The following is a 19,806-nucleotide window of genomic DNA, read 5'->3' on the forward strand; positions in this document are numbered from 1 at the left end:
GTAGGCCAAAGCGAAGATAATTTGATCTGAAAAAGTAAAAAAAGTAGCGCAAGAGATGAAAATAACTGAGGAAAACTCTTAAATAAAATATAAGAAGTTGGGATGGTGGGACACACTTATAAGCACCTGTGAGTCAGAGGCAAGCAGACCTCTGTGAGACCAAGACTAGCCTAATCTATATTCAAAGTCCCAGGTCAGCCAGGGCTACATAGTAAGACCCTGTCTAAAAAACTATATATTTATATATAATGTTATATACAAAGTTTTATATCTAAATTAATAAGACAGCATAAATACTTTTAATTAGAACAAATAAGTTCAAAATCACTTGTCACTTATGACTTCATATATCCTAAACTCCCTGGAGTTGGCAAATCCAGTGCTATTAAGAAAATGGGAGCCTTGTGTTAAATCACCTATGCTGTACTTGTCTGCTTCCTCTATCTCCATCCTGCACTTAGCCATCTGAATTTTATATCCTCTTCAGTTGCACTCCAAGGTAATTCAAGCTCCACAAGATACACGAGAAATCTCAAGTAAATAAATCGAACCACGTCTCCTCTCCTGAGCTCTGACATGGCCGCCCATCACCCTGACAATACAGACTTCAGCTACCATACTTGTTCCCTTCCTCACTCACCACCCTGTCCGTCACCCATGCAAGTCTCAAGCCAGAAAGGACAGCTGCAGTTCTTCATCTCAGGTCACCTCCTGCCTTTCCTGCTGACTAACCTACTAGCTTGCTTTATTCTCTCACAGCTTAAACTTATCTCAGTATGCCCCTTTGTTTTAGCTACGTCCTCACATTTAAACTGGGTGACATGATAGCAGACGCCACATCATTCTCTCCTCTTTTCTATTCACTTAATGAGAATGCTGTCAGTACTTTGAAAATAGTTCACAGATAGATATCAAGTGAACTGATAAGCTAGTGAATGTATAGCCAGGAGGCAAACCTAGGTCTAGCAGAAACCTCTTCTTAATGATAAACTGAGGGGTCTACCTCCTTTAAACTCTCATGTAGGGTAATCACCTTTATGAAATGCTTCAAGTATTCTGCCAAGCATATTATAGCCATGTTTCTGAAGCTAACCCCTGGTTGGTACCATATTTGCTGTTGCCTATTAGTGATGCCCTGGTCGAGGTCCTGTGGTAGAAGAATTTTATTACCTGATTCAGGTAACAAAAGGTAACAGACTGTTGTTAATACAAAGATTTCTGTAAACCACTGTACAAGCACAACCAAATGCTATACTACAATATTCCTTGTGAAGCAAACAATAAACTCAGGTTGCTGGTACCTCTTTCCAAGTCCACAATACCTTCACAAGGAGCCTCCAACTTCCCTCTTTCTGGATTTTTGGATAATGTGACCTGCGATGGCTAGTCTTAGCTTGTCAAGTTTTACTATGTCTGGAATTAACTGAAACCCAAGCAGCTAGGTACAACTGTGAGAGCTTTATTTGTTGGAACACCTATCCTAAACCTGGATCATTATTGGTCAGATCCATACTCATTCCGGGTCACCAGAGCAGCAGGAGGAAGCCTTTGCCTCCTGCCTGCTTGGCCTCACTCTCACTGACAAGTTCATCAATCCTGAGCCATTCCTTTACTTGTGTTAAAACCTACTTCTTCTTGAAGATTCCTACACAGAGGGAAAACTGGCCGCTCTCTAGCAATTCCTTGGGATCCCAGCATTAGACTAGGACTACTGAGACCTCTAATCTTGTAGACAGAACAACTACCAGATTGTTGGCTTTTTCATCAGGAGACAGCTACTGTAGGACTACTCAGATGACAGCCTGTAAGCCACTCTAATGTATATGTATATATAACGCATATATATAAATATACATATATGTGAATACACACATACATACACATATGTAGATTAGTTCATTGTATCTGTCCATTGTATCTGGTTCCTTTAGAGAACCCTGACTGATAACATAGTCCTCCACTTTGTTACCACAGGATGTGGGGCTGGCTTGAAGCTATTATAACCATATATTTTTACCAAGCAGGTATTTATGGAACTCTTCAAGTATTCCAATTCTTTTGCAGATGCTCTTCAATAAATGTTTCTCCGGTATGGAGCAAATAAAAAACCCAACCTAAAACACACATATGCATGATTTATAGCTCTTGGTTTACAAGTATGCATAAGAAAGATGTTTCCAGGTTTATGTCTGTCACACTGAGGACTAATGAACAAGCTCAATGGTGGGTGTAGTCGGCTGTAGCTTCCAAGTATGAGAGACCTGCATGGCTTCCTCAGTGCATTAGAGTAAGTAGTGAGTATCTGGCAGATCCCCAACTCAGTGGCCGTGAACATTGGCCGTGCAATAAATCCTAGGAGATGGATTTGGACAGCAGTTGTCTTCTAGAGGAGGATTACGATTCACTAATTCTTAGGGGAAGCCCATTAGGATCCATTTGGCACCATTATTTTGATTGAGTAGGTCATCAAAGGCACAGATGGGAGGAAAACAGGAGAGTAAATATGTAAACCAGCCACAGCGATAAACACTTAAGTGTGCTCATTACATCCATGTTTGATGCAACCGTTTTGGTCCTGCTGGGATGGTATGAAATTGTCTACCACAAGGCATTATCTGCTGTGTTCTGTGTGAACATTTTCTCTCAGCATGAGAACTTCAGACTCCCATTCTATAATAACTTCAAATGCTCTCTTGGACAAAGTAATGATCATCTTCTAAGAACCTAAGAAATTAGGCAGAGCTCTTGTCTAAGGTTCCAGCTTCATTCATTCGCTGTGATAAGATATTTGTCCAAAATGCAACTTAGGGAAAGAAAGGTGTGCTGTGCTTTTAATCCTAGGTAACAGTCTAGCATTCAGGGAAGTCAGGTCAGGAACCTAGAGCAGAAGCCATGGAGGCTGCTGCTTACTGGCTCAGGTAGAGCTGGCTTTCTCAGGTATCCCAGTCCCACCAGCCTATGGATATCACTGCCCACAGTGGGCTAAGTCATGAATAAAGATGAACTCTCACAGACATTGTCACAGGCCAATCTGATTTAGGTAACTCTTATTCTGGGAAGAAGGTTCCCTCTTCCCAGGTGACTTTAGGTCATGTTTGTTAAGTTGGCAGTATAAACCAAGCAAGTACTGATGTTAAAATTAATTGAGCTAAGATCTTGGAATTTTGCCAAGGACAGTGAGCATTCAGTAAAACTCTCAGTTTTTCTTTCTATTGGTATTACTGGTAATCAGCCATATATCAGAATGCTATACAATTCCCAAAGTACATTTAATTTCATATATTTCCCCTTATCTATTTTAATGCCAGAAAGAGATTCCAGTCTATGCTTGAGGCTATACTTTGCTGCTGCAGTCTTTTGCTTAGGCTGACAAGATGTGAGGAAATTAACTCTGAGTCAAAGAACACAAAGAATGGAGAGTGGAGCTAGTGTTTATGTAGAGCCTTCACCCAGACTGACTAGTGTTTGTGGTGCTGGAAGGCATTCTGTAGACCATCGAAGGAGAAAGGCAAACAGCAGCCAGCTACAAACCCTGTCTGCAAGGTATGCTGGTGCAATGGTGGCACAATGCTGTGGGAGCAGCCAACCAATGTCTGGTTGGACTGAAGGCCCACTCCATGAGATGGAATCAACATTGCTTAGGGAAAAACCAGATACTTCTGTTCGGCTAAAAGAATGTGGCAGTAAAATAATTCCTAATAACCTTCTGCTATATTCATAGTTAATTTTCTTAGCCATCATCAGAAAAGTTCCCGCCTATAATAAATGGAACAAATTCAGAAACCTGCAATAGAACGAAGTTCAGAGAGTGAGAGACGTTGTAATACTCAGTCCTAAATGGAATGTTTTCTTCCCTTCAGAGCTGTCACACTAAATATTTTCATCAAACCCCACTCTTCTCAGACCCTGAAGGGATAGAAGATACCACAGAAACAAATACTTTTAAAGATGATAGGTCCCCACATACATATAAACGTACAGAGACTGTGACAGCATGAGCTTGCACAGGTCTAAGCCAGATGAGGCCTCAGCACTGAGAGGGGAACTAGATACATGCCCCAATTCCTAACCCAGAAATTATCTACAATTGATAACTATCACAAAGGAAAAAAAATAGTTTTCTACAAAAGTCACTGGGGATACAAACTACTCTTAATAGCAGGCTCCATGCCCAGCAGGACATGGCCAACACAAAATAAACTCAATGGCATTTTTGGAGGGTCTTTTGTGTATATATTTCAGTTTCCAGTTGGCTTTGGGTTTTTTATGGGATTTCTGTGTGTGCTGATGTGCGTGCCTCTGTATCTATATGTGTTTCTCATGCACTTTCTTTAACTGGTTTTCTTCTGTTTTGCTTGTTCATTTTATACTATTCTGGTTTGTTTGTTTTTATTTATTATTTTATTATATCATTGTGTTTTAGATCCCTGTTTGTTTTCTAATGAGAGAGAGAAAGGGAGAGTGTGAATTTGAATGCAAGAGGGGGTGGAGAAGATCTGACAGGAGTTGGGGGATGGAAAGCTATATAATCATCCTATTTTCAAAACAGCAAACAGACAAACACAACAAAACTAGAAAGCAGTTATAAACCCAAAGTGGTGGCTAATGCTTAGAATTTCAGCATTTGGGAGGCTAAGACAAAAGGATTGCTGTGAGTTCAAGACCCACCTACATACTGAAAAGGAATTCCAATTCCAAAGAGGCAACGAGAAGAGCTGCACCTGGAGCGGCACCTGGAGCTACACCTGCAGTGGAGCTACACCTGGAGTCACACCTGGAGCCACACCTGGAACCATACCTTGTATGTTAACTTTCAGGCCTGGGCTGGTTGGTGCTCTGGCAGCAGAGGTTGTAAGAATGGATTCAAGCAAGTAGCTAAGTAGTTATTTCACTTCACTGAACTAATCCCGCAACGACCAGCAACACATCTGGGCTTCACTGTGTAAAGGCCTCTAATCGTTAACCTAGTTGATACCTTCTGGGTTTTCTAGCAAATGCCTCTTGGATATGGGACATCTTTATTTTTTTCCTTCTAGAAGTAACAAATACTGGGTCATTGTTTTGAGGTTATTACAGTTCAGCCACACAGGTTTCTAATTTCAGTAACTGCTGATATCTGATGCCTAGGCTAAGGAGATACAGCGGTATCTTTCAAATGCAGATTTCAGCATTTCAGCTTCCGGGTAGATTTCTTGGCCCTGAGCACTCTTATCCCCTCAATGGCCTCTAGTGGTTTTTCCTCTTATTATTCTTATTTGTTTGTGTAATTTTGCCTGCTCCCCGCCTTTCTTTCTAACCAATCTGTGGGTAAAGATTTTAATACTTCAATTTGTAAACTAGTGACAGTGGATTCTTTTTTTCCTGGGGTTAAGATACTCTCCAAGAAATAAATCAGTAACTACAAGTGGCTCTGGAATAAATCTTTTAATGGACTTGCAGCAAAACAGTTAGGGCTCTCACTTCTGGGTAAAACAGTTTAAAATCCTGACATAACACTACAACAGGTATAGTGTATGTGTGGGTGGGCAAGTGGTGGTGGTGGGTGTAACCACCTGACTCTTCAGAAAGCCACCAGGGAAGAAGGCATCCATTCCTTTCCTTCTGATCGGTGCTATCAGATTTATCATACTGTATTCTGCCTTGAATTACAAACTCCCTCAAAATGGGGTCACACGTGATCATCACCTTCACGATCCCCTCCCACTGAACTCATTGTACAAGGAACTCAGTACATTTCCCACTGATGTCTCAGCTGGACACTTAGCTCATGACAAACATAGATGCATCCTCCAGTGTTTTGCAGAATGGGAATAAAAGACAAACTGGGAAGCAGATTCATCATCCACTGGTGCTGTAGGGATGCTTTGCTTCACTCTTTGATGCAACTTTTAATTAAATCTGCATAGTTAGTAAACCACAGAAGTCAAAATGACAGATGGCCTCTCAGAAGTTTCCAGTAGGAGTCTCAGCATGGCAGGATGGGTTTTCCTGCTGAGGGCACCTCAGGGCTCTGTTGGCAAAGAGCAGGCTCCCTTGCTTGTTCTTCACCTTTCTAAGCCCTCCCTGCATTCCCTGACAGGTTTCTCTGCTCGGATTACATCACGATCCCAGTGGCCATTATATGTTGTGTATGTCACTGGCATCAGAGGCATTTCAGGGACTGCTTTCTGAGGTAGGGACAGCAGCATTCCCAAATCTAGAGCAATGGACCAAAAATTAGATGGGCTTTGGTTACTTAATCTTAGAGTCCCTGACCCCCAAAGTGATAGCCACTAATTGCTTGCTATTTTAGTAAACTGGTACTGGTTTTAATGAGTTGCCTTTTTAAAAAAGTAGGACACACATCTAGAGCTGAAGCTAAGTCAGCTTTGGCTAAGGGTCTGGTGGGGCTGTGGGTAACAAATGGCTTTATTTTAACCTGAGAGCAGGACCTTCCTGAGCTTTAACAACCTAAGCCTCTGCATCGTGTTGACTGTAAGAGTCATCCAAGGGCCTTGCTTCCTGGATTTCCTCTCTCTATATTTATGAGGCGGACAGGCTTACTCAGCCCAAAGTTCAGAGACAATGTAGGCAATTTTTCTCATCCAAGGAATTTACAGAATTGGACTCCATTCAAAAGCAGAGGGGACTTTCACAATGACAATGTTTGAAACTGTACATACATGACTGAGAAAATGCAAGTAAAAAGATCAACAAAAGATTTCTTAGGTAGTGTTCGTGCCTATGAACAATGAACTCAGAAGGTCTGTTTCTAGTGATGCCTTTGGTCAAGGGTCATTTAATCAGGATTCACACACCTTAATAAACCAGATTCTAAAACACAAACAAACATACAAAAAAAAAAACCACCTGTCTATGATGGTTACACACTGTACTTAATTACCAGCAACTATTGCATTAAATATTTTATTCTACCTGCTACATCCCTTAAAAAGCTGTCTGGGTCCTGGGTACCATCATTTCTGATTTGATAGGCAGGTTTTAGTGGAAATCTCACTGACTGCACTATATCTCCTTGAAGGAAGAACACACCAACTCATTATCTAATACCAAACGGTCATCGCTGAAAACATATACACATATAATATTATACAGCTAAGCAGATATGCTTAGATATATGTATATAGACAAACATATGTATAGAACAACAATTAATGAAAAAAAAGGGCATTAATTTGAAAAGGAGCAAAGAGACATAGATGAGAGGGTTTGGGGCAAGGAGAGGAAAGCAGAAATTTAATTATATTATAATCTCATATTTAATTATATAGATAATATATCTCAATTATATATAAAACATATACAATTTAATTACATATACATATATTTAGTTTTATAATCTCATATATTAATCTCAAAAAATAAAAGAAATAATGTCTTAAAGATGACTAGTAAGGGTACTTACCTGGCTTTATGATGCCTCCCTTGGATTCTTTTTTATAACGAGCTGATTGGATATTTCCCTCACCAACCATCCCAATCCTGCATTTCTTCCTGGTAAAATCTTCATCACTTCCAGGGCAAAAGCCAATGGGACTGTGTCCAGTGTCTGAGGGAGTCTTCACAGGGGATACCGACTGGCTGCTGGGACAACCTGTGTCGTCTAGGAGACAGAAATCCATAAGTTTCGAGTCATGGCACAGGGATGCCAGCTATGCAGGTTTCACATGCTCATGAATGAGTGAGCTGCTTGGAGGACCCAACTAAACTGGGCATGACTCTCTTATGGATCCTTCTTTTGTTTTTTTGTTTGTTTGTTTTCCCCATATGTTGGCTACTCACATTGGCAAAGAAAATACTCTTTTAAGGAAACACTTTAAAGATATACCATCTTAGTTAGAGTTTCTATTGCTGTGACAAAACACCATGACCAAAGAGCAAGATGGGGAGGAAAGGGTTTAGTTGGCTCAAGCTTCCATATTGCTTTTCATTACTGAAGGAAGTCAGGACAGGAACTCAAACAGGTCGGGATCCTGGAGGCAGGAGCTGAGGCAGGAGCCATAACAGGGTACTGCTTACTGACTCGCTCAGCCTGCTTTCTTATAGAACCCAGGACTATCAGCCAGGGATAGAACTACCCACAATGCGCTGGACTCTTCCCAGCTGATCACTAATTGAGAAAATGCTTCCCAGCTGGATCTCATGGGAGCATTTTCTCAACAGAGGCTTTCTCTTCTCCGATGACACTAGCTTGTATCGAGTTGACGCAAAACCAGCCAGTCATATATCTTATCATCATGAAGACTTCTGTAACATACATTTTTTATTCAAAGCATAGGCCAACTTGAATATTTTATGTGGTATAATTTTGGTCCATCCACAAATTTCAGTTTTGGGTTTTGTTTGTTTGTTTTTGCTTTTTGGTTTTGTGATTGAGACAAAGTCCCACTAGGTTTCCCTGGCTGGCCTGGAACTCACAGAAATCCATCTTTCCCTACCTCCCAAGCACTGGGACTAAAAGTGTGTGCTGTCATACCTTGCTGACCACAGGTGCTTGAATGGGGTAAATATTTTAAAAATTCAGAAGAAAAATTCTAAGTAATTAGCTTGCACTTTTCAGAATTGTTTTTGTTAGGAAAATAGAATTACTTGGATATTACTGACATTGCCTAAGCTTTTTGATCAGATGGCCTGTCATCCGGATAGTAGATTTCCAGTGAGCCTCTGAGTTTAAAAGTTCAAAGAAACAGAAAGACATTATAAGTACATATATCCAACCAAAAATAGTCCAAACAGATCTACTCCTAGCTGTAGTAAACTGGAAAAATAAACACTAAATTTCTTTATGACTAAATATAACTAAGGTCATTCATTGTATTATGCTAATGTGTGCATTATGGAGTGATCAGTGCAGGTGCCCATTAAGCATCAGAGAGCTCACGTTGTTTTCTCTTATAAATGCTTTCCTTATTTGCTAAAGTATTTAGGATGGCTGACTCATTCATTTAAGCTCTAATGAGAATTTCACAAGAATTTAGGACCAAATTGAGGATTACTTTAAAATATACATACTTAGCAAAATAGTAAATGTTTGTTATTGGAACTGTTTTTACAAAATAAAGTTATTTTGATTTCAGAATTACTTTACCAAGTTAACTAAAGTTTGTAAGATGGGTACATACCATTAATAATCTTAGAACTATTGAGTTATTTTGAGCATTAGAGTGCCCAGAGTGATGTGCCATCTACGGTAGGCTATCCTGGGTCTCCACAGCTGGAATAAGGGCAGGATGGAAGTAGGGACGAATGAAATCCAAGGACCACATGACTCATGCCTAGGCTTTCTCTATAAAGGAATTGCCATTGCTTCATTTCTGGCTTCTACTTTATTTTTATTATGAAATATCCCAGTTCCTGGAACAAAATGAACCTGGCACTTCAAGACAATGCATTATTTATTGTTTTTTAAAAAAAACTTTTGGACACATTACTTTTAATGGGAACCTCCACAGTTTGTTTTTAAAAGTGAATGGTAGTTAGCACACTGTGTATGCAAATGTGCTATAACCTTCCTTAGTGGCTAGTGACTTTTGGTCCTGTGTTCCAGAGGTGAGTCCCTCTTTCTGGGATATGACTGTCCAGCTATCCCATCACATGATATTCGTGCCTTCTCCCTACACACCCATTTGCATGCCCTTACTTCAGTGCAAAAAAATAAAATAAAATAAAATAAGAAAAAAAAGAAAAGTCAGAGTTCCTCTCTCAGGGGGCAAATTTGCTTACTGGGTCAGACTCCAGCGATATATATCTATCTGTGCATTGCCCAAGAGAAACTTTTCCCATTCCAATGCAGATAAACTCAAAATGAGTGGAGACAGAGCATTCAAAATTGAATACTGCCTTTGTGATGATTTACTTGTGAATCAGACCCACCAGTTGTTTTTAAAAAGATACTGCATCCAGATAAAGAAAAAATCTATGCTTTAGAATGTCTTTTTCTTTTATTGAAAGTACACAGAATTAAAGGGGTAAAATTAGGTGATTTCTACTTGGGAAATAAGTGTCTAGAAAAGCATTTGAAATTATGTTTTAAATAGGAATCAAACGTGTCTTTCTTGGTTCTATGACATCCTTCTTGAGTAAAGAAAGTGTGTGAGAGCATCATTTCCAGTACTTGCTACTTCAGCAGCCCCTGGGATTGCGTGCTGTCTGTGGTTTAGGTAAAATTTAGGACTTGACAATTGGGGCACTGTGGGAGAGGCAGTAGTAATCTTTCACCTGGAGTTCGAGGTCCACTTGCCATGAGCATTTACAGCCTTATCTCTAGGAGACAGGATTGAGAAGATAAATATATAAATCAATCTTGGACTCTGGGTACCTCCTAAAAGCATTTTATCACTATCTACCATGGTTGGGGAAAACAATAGCCATAGGAGATAGGGGTTTTCTTAACAAATGTGTATCAAATTCTGGCACTGATGGGGCTCACAGTTATTGGGTCTACTCTGCAATTGGATTCAATCGACGAAGAAGCCAAAGGGAATTTGTGTATATCATCCTATTTGCACATTTTGTCTCAACTGAGAAGTAAATGCAAATAAACATGACAAAGATCAATAAGTGCTCACAGTGGCCTGTGCTCTCTGCCTGGCTTTTCTAGTGGAACCAACACTAAGAAAGGAGTGTAACTGTGAGAGAACAGATGTATCATTTTTGCTATGGTCAGGATAGACTGAGAACTTCATGTGCCAAAGAATCACTTGGTTACCCATGGTACCTTAGGGATTTCCTCTGTGCAGCCCTGAAGAAAAGATGATTCTTTCAAATCCTTCTGGGGCTACTTGTCTGCTCTTACCAGATTGGGCGAAGATAATACTCACCTTCAAAGTTCTGTACAAAATTCCCTCAGTTGTCATTTACAATCATATTCTAAGAACAGCAAAGCCAAGCTGCTGATCTCTGGGTTTATATTCAATCCTACAATTGTGAACTGACGTTACCATCCAGTACACATTAAAGAGATATACTTATTGCGGGGTGGAGAGGTTGCTTAGTGATTAAGAACACTTGCTGCTCTTGAAGAGGACCCAGGTTCTATTCCCAGCACCTACACAACAATTCACAATAATCTGTAACTCTAGTTCCAGGTAATCTGATACCTTCTTGTGATCTCTGTGGTTACCAGGCATACATATGGTACATATGTATATATACTATATCTATGTAGGCAAAATATTTGTACACCTAAAAATACAATAAATATTTGTTTAAAGGCATGTAGTTATTTAGATCTACTCTACTTATTAAATTGAGTGAGCCTTCGGTTTCCCACTACTACTGACTGCTAAATTTGCCTGTACAATCTATAAAGTGACAAACATACATTTATAATTGGAACATTTTATGGGGTCCCATAATAAAACTGCAAAGCTTCTGTAAGGCAAAAGACAATGTCACTAGGACAAAACAGCAACCAACAGATTGTGAAAAGATCTTTACCAATCCTATATCAGATAGAAGGCTAATATCCAATATATACCAAGAACTCAAGAAGTTAAACTCCAGAGAATCAAATAACCCTATTAAAAATGGGGTACAGAGCTAAACAAAGAATTCTCAGTTGAGAAATATCAAATGGCTGAGAAGCACCTAAAGAAATGTTCAACATCCTTAGTCATTGGGGGAAATGCAAATCAAAATAACCCTGGGATTCCACTTTACGTAGTCAGAATGGCTAAGATCAAAAACTCAGGTGACATTAGATGCTGGTGAGGATGTAGAGAAAGAGGAACACTCCTCCATTGTTGGTGGGATTGCAAACTGGTACAACCACTCTAGAAATAAGTCTGGAGGTTTCTCAGAAAATTGGACATAGTACTACCTGAGGACCCAGCTATACCACTCCTGGGCATATACCCAAAAGATACTCCAACATATAACAAGGATACATGTTCCACTGTGGTGTTCATAGCAGCCTTCTTTATAATAGCCAGATGCTGGAAAGAACCCAGATGCCCTTCAACAGAGGAATGGATATAGAAAATGTTGTACTTCTATACAATGGAGTACTACTCAGCTATCAAAAACAATGACTTCATGAAATTTATAGGCAAATGGAACTAGAAAATATCATCCTGCGTGAGGAAACCCAATCACAAAAAAATCACATATGGTATGCACTCATTGGTAAGTGGATATTAGTCCAAAAGCTAGGATTATCCAAGACACAATCCACAGACCACATGAAGCTCAAGAAGGATGACCAAAGCGTGTATGCTTCAGTCCTTCTTAGAAGGGGGAAAATATGCATAGGAGGAAATATAGAGGCAAATTTGGAGCAGAGGCTGAAGGAATGGTCATTCAGTGCCTGTACTACCCAGGGATCCAGCCCATGCACATATAGGCACCAAACCCAGACAATATTGCTGATGCCAAGAAGTGCATGCTGACAGGAGCTTGATATAGCTGTCTCCTGAGAGGCTCTGCCAGAGCATTACAAATACAGAGGTGAATTCTCGCAGCCAACCATTGGACTGAGAACGGGGTCCACATTGGAGGAGTTAAAGGACTGAAGGAGCCGAAGGGGTTTATAACCCCATAAGAACAACAAAACCAACCACCCAGAGCTCCCAGGGACTAAATTAGCATCCCAAATTATCCAAAGAGTACACATGGACAGACCCATGGCTCCAACTGCATATGTAGCAGAGGATGGCCTTGTTGGGCACCAATGGGAGGAGAAGGCCTTGTCCTGCCAAGGCTGGACATCCCCCACCCAATGTAGTCCAGGGTGGGAGGCGGGTAGGGGTGGGTGGTTAGGTGGGGGAAAGAGGATAACATTTGAAATGTAAATCTAAAATACTCAATTAAAAATATAAACTAGTTTTTTTTTTCTTTTCTTTTTTTTTTCGGAGCTGGGGACCGAACCCAGGGCCTTGCGCTTGCTAGGCAAGCACTCTACCACTGAGCTAAATCCCCAACCCTCAATTAAAAATATAATTGGGACATTTATTGCTCATGTTAATATGAAAAAATTATTAATGGCAAACACTTCTAAATAATAGAAATGAGGGAACTGTTACTTGGCAGAAAATGGAAGAAATCCTTATAGATTCAGGTTGCTAGCAGAATGCCTGTGATAGACCAAGTGAGGCTTCAGGAAGAGGCTGTGGACAATTGTTGGTCTGCTGGAGGGAATTGACAACACATGCGCGCACACGCACGCACACGCACACACACACACACACACACCCCTATTACATTTCCTTGATTCATAATAGGTATGCCTGTTCTAGAGCACTTGATAAAAACCATGGGCAAAAACAACTTGGGAGTGGGGGTTATTTTAGCTTACCCTTCCAAATCAGTGGGTCATTGAAGGAAGTCAGCAAAGGAAATCAAGCAGAATATATAGAAGAGGACTGTTTCCTAATTCACTAAGTGGCTCATGTTCACCTTGACATAACCCAGCACTGCCTGCTAAGGGATGGTATAGTTGGCTGGCCCTTCCTACATGGATTAGCAAACAAGAAAATGTTCCCAGGCCAATGTGATCTACACAACCTTCAGCTGAGGTTCAGACTTCTCACATGACTCCAGATTGTGTCAGGTTGGCATTAAAATCTAACAAATACAGCTCCTATATTTTAAAGAACCAGGACTACTTTAAATAATGCGATTCATTTAAAGGTATGAGGTAATTTCCTTCTGGGGTCTATATTTGAATTCCTACTAAAAGGGTCCAGGATAGCCACTGCTAGAAATTAGGTAAAAGCAAGCCTGCTTGAGAGTAAGTGACCACCAGCTACAATAAAGTGGAATAATTTAAATTTTCTGTTTAGTTTATATATTAGGAAATGGGTCTACCAATCTTTGTGTCACATACCTAAAATTAGAGCACTTAAGAGGCTAAATCAGGGGCCAGGCATGGTGGCACATGCTTTTATTCCCAGCAATTTGGAGGCAGAGGTAGAGGCAGGTGGATATCTAAGATCAAGGCCAGCCTGGTTTACATAATGAGTTCCAGGACAGCCAGAGCTATAGAGAGAGACCTTGTTTCAAAAAGACAAAATCAAGCTAAAACAAAGAAAGAAAAACTCAACAAACCAAGGCTAAGGCAGGAGGATTATGCGAGGTACTTCTGTTGTTACTGTTGTTGTTGGTTGGTTGTTGGTGGTGGTGGTGGTGTGATTGCTCAGTTGTTTAGTATCTATCCATATGGAATTAAGAGCAGGGGAAAAGTACCAAGAGACTCAGGAATCCTCGGAAATTGCTGTTTATATAAAAAGCATGGTAACAAATAAAGAAATACCAACAGAGTAGTTTCCACACTGTTGATTGGGAGAAAAAGTCCTTAAGGTCTGTAAAGATAGCTGGGGGGAACTGGGAGCTACAGTTAAAATCAAATTACTTCCTACCAGTATAGAAAATATATGTTTATGTATTTTATAAAATAATTTTAATCTTATTTTAAATGTGCTGTGGGAATTTACAAAATTAAAGACATGTAAAAATCATTTGTTGATGCTAAAAACTTTAATTGAACATGACAATTCTAAGATTAGTACTCAGTACATGTAAGTGAATAAATAATAAAAAAATTGTAGTTGTTACCTAGAGAAAAAGAACAATTTTACCTATATGATTCGTTAGATTAAAAACCATAATAACAAATACACTTTACTTGCTTGCTGTTTATAAAAATGTTAATAAATATTAATATAGAGGCTTACTACTATGCTAGGGAGCATTTTCACCTGAAGCCTGATAACAAGACAGAAGCTACAGAATATTAACAAGGCCAAAACAGGGCTCCTTTAGCTGAGGGTTGGAGTCTGGGCAGCAAACAGAGTAATGAGTAGAAATGAGGGATAATAATCCTATAGAAAAATCTGTGAATTAATTGTCACACAGACAGAATGAAAACAAGCAGAGAAAGATCCTCTTCATTCCTCAGATACTCTGGAAATCACTGGAAGGGATGCTGTGGGAAATTGTCCATTAAGGATCAGAGGTTAACTAGGATGTGTAAAGCCCTGGGTTTGATCTATAGCACTGCATCAACCGGCTCTGGTGGTGAAAGTCTGTGATCCTAGAATTCAGAAGTCGGAGGCAGGAGGTGATAAAGTTAAGGTCATTCTCACAGTAAGTCTGAGTCCAGCTTGGTCTACATGGACACTGACTCAAACAAAAATGAGCCATTCAAGGAGAGAATCATGAGACATACTGACTGCAAAAAGCAAGTGATATGTGCTGTGTTTCATTCAGTGGACCTGAAAATCCCTTGGAAAGTCCTCCTTCTTCTTATAAAAGCATTTTGGCTAAAGAAAGTAGGCAGAATAATAGAAAATTACTTTTATACAACTTGTAATGAAATGATTGAGTTAGGCAATAACCTTGAGGAATGAAGTCATAGACAAAGAGCTAAAATTTACAGTAAGAACAGGCATTCCCCCAATGTACCCAACTTGGGGTCACCAGTACTGTGCTTCTTCAATCAGTGTGCATCCTCTGAGAACCTGAGAGTACAAGGAGGCTGGGGATGTAACTCAATGACAGACACTGTGTCTGCCAAGTACAGGGTCCCCTACCCTACACATAGAGCCAAAGGAAAGGACTCCCTCTGAAGTATTCTTGCCACACACAGAAAACCTGTTTCTACCACTAATCAAAATTGTAAAGCTAATGTCCATCTTCCACAATTCACCATTAAATCAGTGGCAACTTTAGCCTGCAGGCAAAGTGTAGTTCTGAGTGCTTAAAAAAAACAAAAGTGTTATTGGAACACTTCAGCAGGACTCACCTGCATTGCGTGAGGTGGGTCACTAGCAACAATGGCAGGACTGTCTGCCCAGCAAAGCTGAAAATAGTCCCTTCTTTTTTAATACAAAATATGGTACCAGGAGGAAGTAAACAGATACTTCTGAAACTATTGGGGATATTTCCATGTTCTATACCATTATGTTAACTGTATTATTGATTTAAATAGTTCTGTGATTGCATCAGAAAATGTTTATATGAATTCATAAATGGTATTGAGGCACATTGAGACATATAAAGAGATATGCAGTAAATGATGTCTAGAGATTTGCTTCAGGATGAGTAACAGAATAGACAGAACAAATTAGCAACCACATTTCAATCTGGATGGACAATGGGATTATGATACTGTACTAGTCTGATTTGGAACATGTTTTTAAAAGTTTTGTTGTAATTCATTTCCTTTTTATTTTTATTGGGGGGGGGTAACAGGTTCTCACTATTTAGTCCTGGTTGGCCACTCTCCATGTAGACTAGTCTGGCTTTGAACTCACAGAGATCTGTCTACTTCTGTGTCCTCAGTGCTGGGATGAAAAAATAGAAACGTGCCACCAGACCTATCTATTTAATTTTTAAAGTATCATTACTTTTTATTATTTTTTATTTTTAACTCTATTTTATTAAGTTTATTATTTTTAAGTCTATTCAAAACGGATTTTTAAAGACCATTTTCATTTTATAGCTTATTTTAAGCTTCCATTTTTGTCACTATTGTTAAAATTGTTTTTGTTCTTACAGACATATTTTCAGCCAAATCTGATTAGCATGTAGAATGTATGTCTAATAGACTCACTGCAGTCTCCATAAACTCTGAGCTAATTTATATTTCTGTACTCTAGTATCTTGTTAAATTCCTGATAATATTCTTTTGTTATAATTTCTCACATTAATGATTACACTTGATGCTTTAATATTATTTGCATGTTTTTGTCAGTAAAGCTTCATGTATTTCATATATTGGGTTGTTGGCCTCTGTACACAGCCCTGACTTGTTCATGTCTTTTCTATTTGAGTATTCAGACTTTCTTAAAGTGTGTGTATATATATATCTATATATATACATATGACATTTAATTCATATGGCATTAACTCATTATCTTAACTTTTACATTCATAATTGTTTGAATATTCAAATAATTTCTATTTTGCCAAGTCTCTACAAATGTTCATTTGTGTTTTCTTTCTATAATCTTTTTTAAGACCATGTTTCCCTGTGTAACAGAGCCCTGGTTGTGATGGACTTGCTTTGTAGAGCATGCTGGTCTCAAACTCACAAAGATCCACCCACCCTCTGCCTCCCAAGTGCTAGGATTAAAGACAAAGACATGCAACGCCACAACCAGAATTGTTTCTCTCCCTCTTTTCTTTTTATTGGATATTTTATTTATTTATATTTCAAATGTTATCCTCTTTCCTGGTTTCTCCTCTACAAACCCCCTGTCCCATCTTCTCCCTCCCTCTATCTCAAAAAAGAAAACCAAACCAAATCAAAATAAACCAAACCAAACCAACAATAACACCTCTCCGCCAACTCTCGGAAATTATGAATAAAATACTCTGTCAAAGTATAAGAATTATATCTATAAACTTCCTGGCCTTTGGTTGAATATAAATGATCTCAGAGCTCATTTGCTTTCCAAAATGTTGAACTAAATAATTCCAGAAGACACACTTAAATTTAACATCAGTCAGAAGAAAATATGGTTTTTGTCCAAATGTCTTGAGACATTCGGTTACGCTTGGATATCGTTCAGGCCTCAGTTGCATACGTTAAATGGGAATCACTGCCATCGTAAGGAAGTGCTACTTGGAATAATATGGAGTTTGCTTTATTCTCACAAAGAATCACTGATTGACATTCATTCAACAAACAGTTATTGAATACCTACTATGTATTCAGATGCTGCTAATACAATTGTTCCAAATACTGTAATTTTGAAGACAGTTTGATAAATGCATATGAACTATCAAAGCTTAAATTCATGGTTAATATGGACCATGTGGAATCTAACTGCATGGCATATATACTGAAGGACATAGGTAAGGAAATAAAGTTGCGTGATTGTGCGTACCATATAGTTCTAACAAATATAGGATATAATTATTATGTATAGGACTGGTGCTCTGGGAAGAGAATTTGCCAATAACAGATTAAGTCGATGACTTAGTGTTGTATGAAAAAAATGCATCTTTAAAATACTTCCTTTCCTTCCCTAGCCTGTTCTCAGAGGAAACACCAGCAGTTCTCAGAATGTACATATTAAAAACAGACAAAGCAATCTATCAGAAAGCAGTTGTCCCATAAAAGCAGACCACAAAAATTTGAGGCAAGAAATGCTTCCATGCTTCTGTGAAGGCAGTGTTCCTGCCTCAACCCATGGAGTGATTCATGCAGAAAGCTTCCTTTGTCAGTCTATGTTTTACCAGGCCTTTTATTTATTCATCCAACATCAGCATACCTCCATAGTAAGAACTCATAAGTGTATGAGGCTCTACATCCATTTTGCTTCAGAATAATACAAAGTATAATTATCATCTTGTGTTCAGTGTTGAGAAATAATAATGTCATTTGCCCATTCATCCTCTCTGATAACGACCACTGATTTCCTAGGGTGCCAGATATCCTGTAAGACGCCATGATGATCAGCGTGCAAAGCTTTTCCTTAAGGAGTTCACACTGTGGTGGTGAGGAGAGACATTACATAAGCCAGTGGGAAAATATGTAAAGAGCGTACTTAGGAGTATAATGTACTATTAATGAAGCACACTGAAGCATTATCTAATGGGGATGAGCCTCATTAGATTGTCATGAAAAGATTCTAAAGATCATACGAGTTGAAGTCAAAAAAAGAATAAAAGAAAGAAAAGTAGGGAGGAAGAAAAGGAAAGAAGAATAAAAGGAACCTTCTAGAGAATGAACAGGTAAAATAGCTCCAAGCAAAGCAAACAGGAGTGTTAAAAATCTCTGAGATGATAAAAGATATGGCCCCTTAAGGACAGTGACAGGAAGCTGATGGGTTGGGGGTGGGCAATGAATGCTACTGTGGTTTAAGGAAGGCTGAAGCCCAGGCAATGTGCAGGGCTAGAGGAATGTTAAGCTGTCAAGTATCTCAACACATGAAGCATGGGATGACAAAAATTTGGTTTGTGCTAATGAAGAGCAGGCTTAGCTGGTGATAACACATCAAGCATCAAGTACTGTTTGAAGCACTTAATAAATCTTTATTAATTTAATCCGATGTCCCCTTCAGAGGGTCAATCAGCAGGACTCCTGGGCACGGGCAAGAATGGTACCTTCCCCAGCTTGTAATTAGTGAGTGGGTAAAGCTGAGGTCTAAATCCAGATAGGCAAGGTCAGAGTCTCCTTCAACAGTATGCTGTATGCCTGCTTTAGGAGTGAAAGGTCAGAGGCAAACATCCATCTAAAGGCTACCACTGCAGTATAAACAAGGAGCAACAGTGGCTTGACTGGGATGGTAACATTAAAAACATAGTGAGAAAAGTAAATGTGTTTGCAATACATTTAGAAAAATAATGGAAAACACCTACTTATGACAATGAAAATAAGAAAGAAACAAAGTCATGTTCCATGTTTTTCCCTGAAGTGGTAATAGGGCAGTTCATTACTGGATGAAGAAAAACAAGTTTCTGAGTATGTCAGCAGTGAGATAAAAATTCTGATTTTGCTGTGGTATAATTGAGGGATGGACTCAACATGGACAGAACATTGAGATGTGGAACAGCCACATGGGTGATAGAGCATGAAGTCCAAGGGTGGACTCAAGATCACCACACTTCACAGGGCAGGAACATAAAGACAGACTACATAAAACCCCTGGGGTAAGTCAGGCAGAGAGAGAGTGCCCATGGAGTAACCTGACAGGCAGAAGGTCCACTGGGTCAGAGGGGTACAAAAGCCCAGGAGGAAGACAGTATGTGGAACATTACTGGGAGGCCATGGAAATGGTAGCAGACAGGGAAATAAGACTTGCCATTGTGGCCTCTCACACAGTTCTGGTGACATACTGCTGTGAAGAAACACAGAGC

At 39.3% G+C, this 19,806-nt stretch overlaps 1 protein-coding gene across 14 annotated transcripts in view; it reads right to left on the bottom strand.

The window, feature by feature from the left end:
* The window catches only part of Sybu (syntabulin), a 102,317-nt gene that overhangs the window by 32,807 nt on the left and 49,704 nt on the right, over positions 1-19,806 (bottom strand). For all 14 annotated transcript variants that reach the window (XM_087558664.1, XM_087558667.1, XM_087558661.1 and 11 more), the window contains 1 exon segment: positions 7,406-7,603. In XM_087558664.1, coding sequence (XP_087414790.1) covers positions 7,406-7,603 — 198 coding nt within the window.

Source organism: Rattus norvegicus, chromosome 7 (assembly GCF_021556685.1).
Source record: "Rattus norvegicus strain SHRSP/BbbUtx chromosome 7, alternate assembly SHRSP_T2T, whole genome shotgun sequence".
In the NCBI taxonomy this organism is placed as follows: domain Eukaryota; kingdom Metazoa; phylum Chordata; class Mammalia; order Rodentia; family Muridae; genus Rattus; species Rattus norvegicus.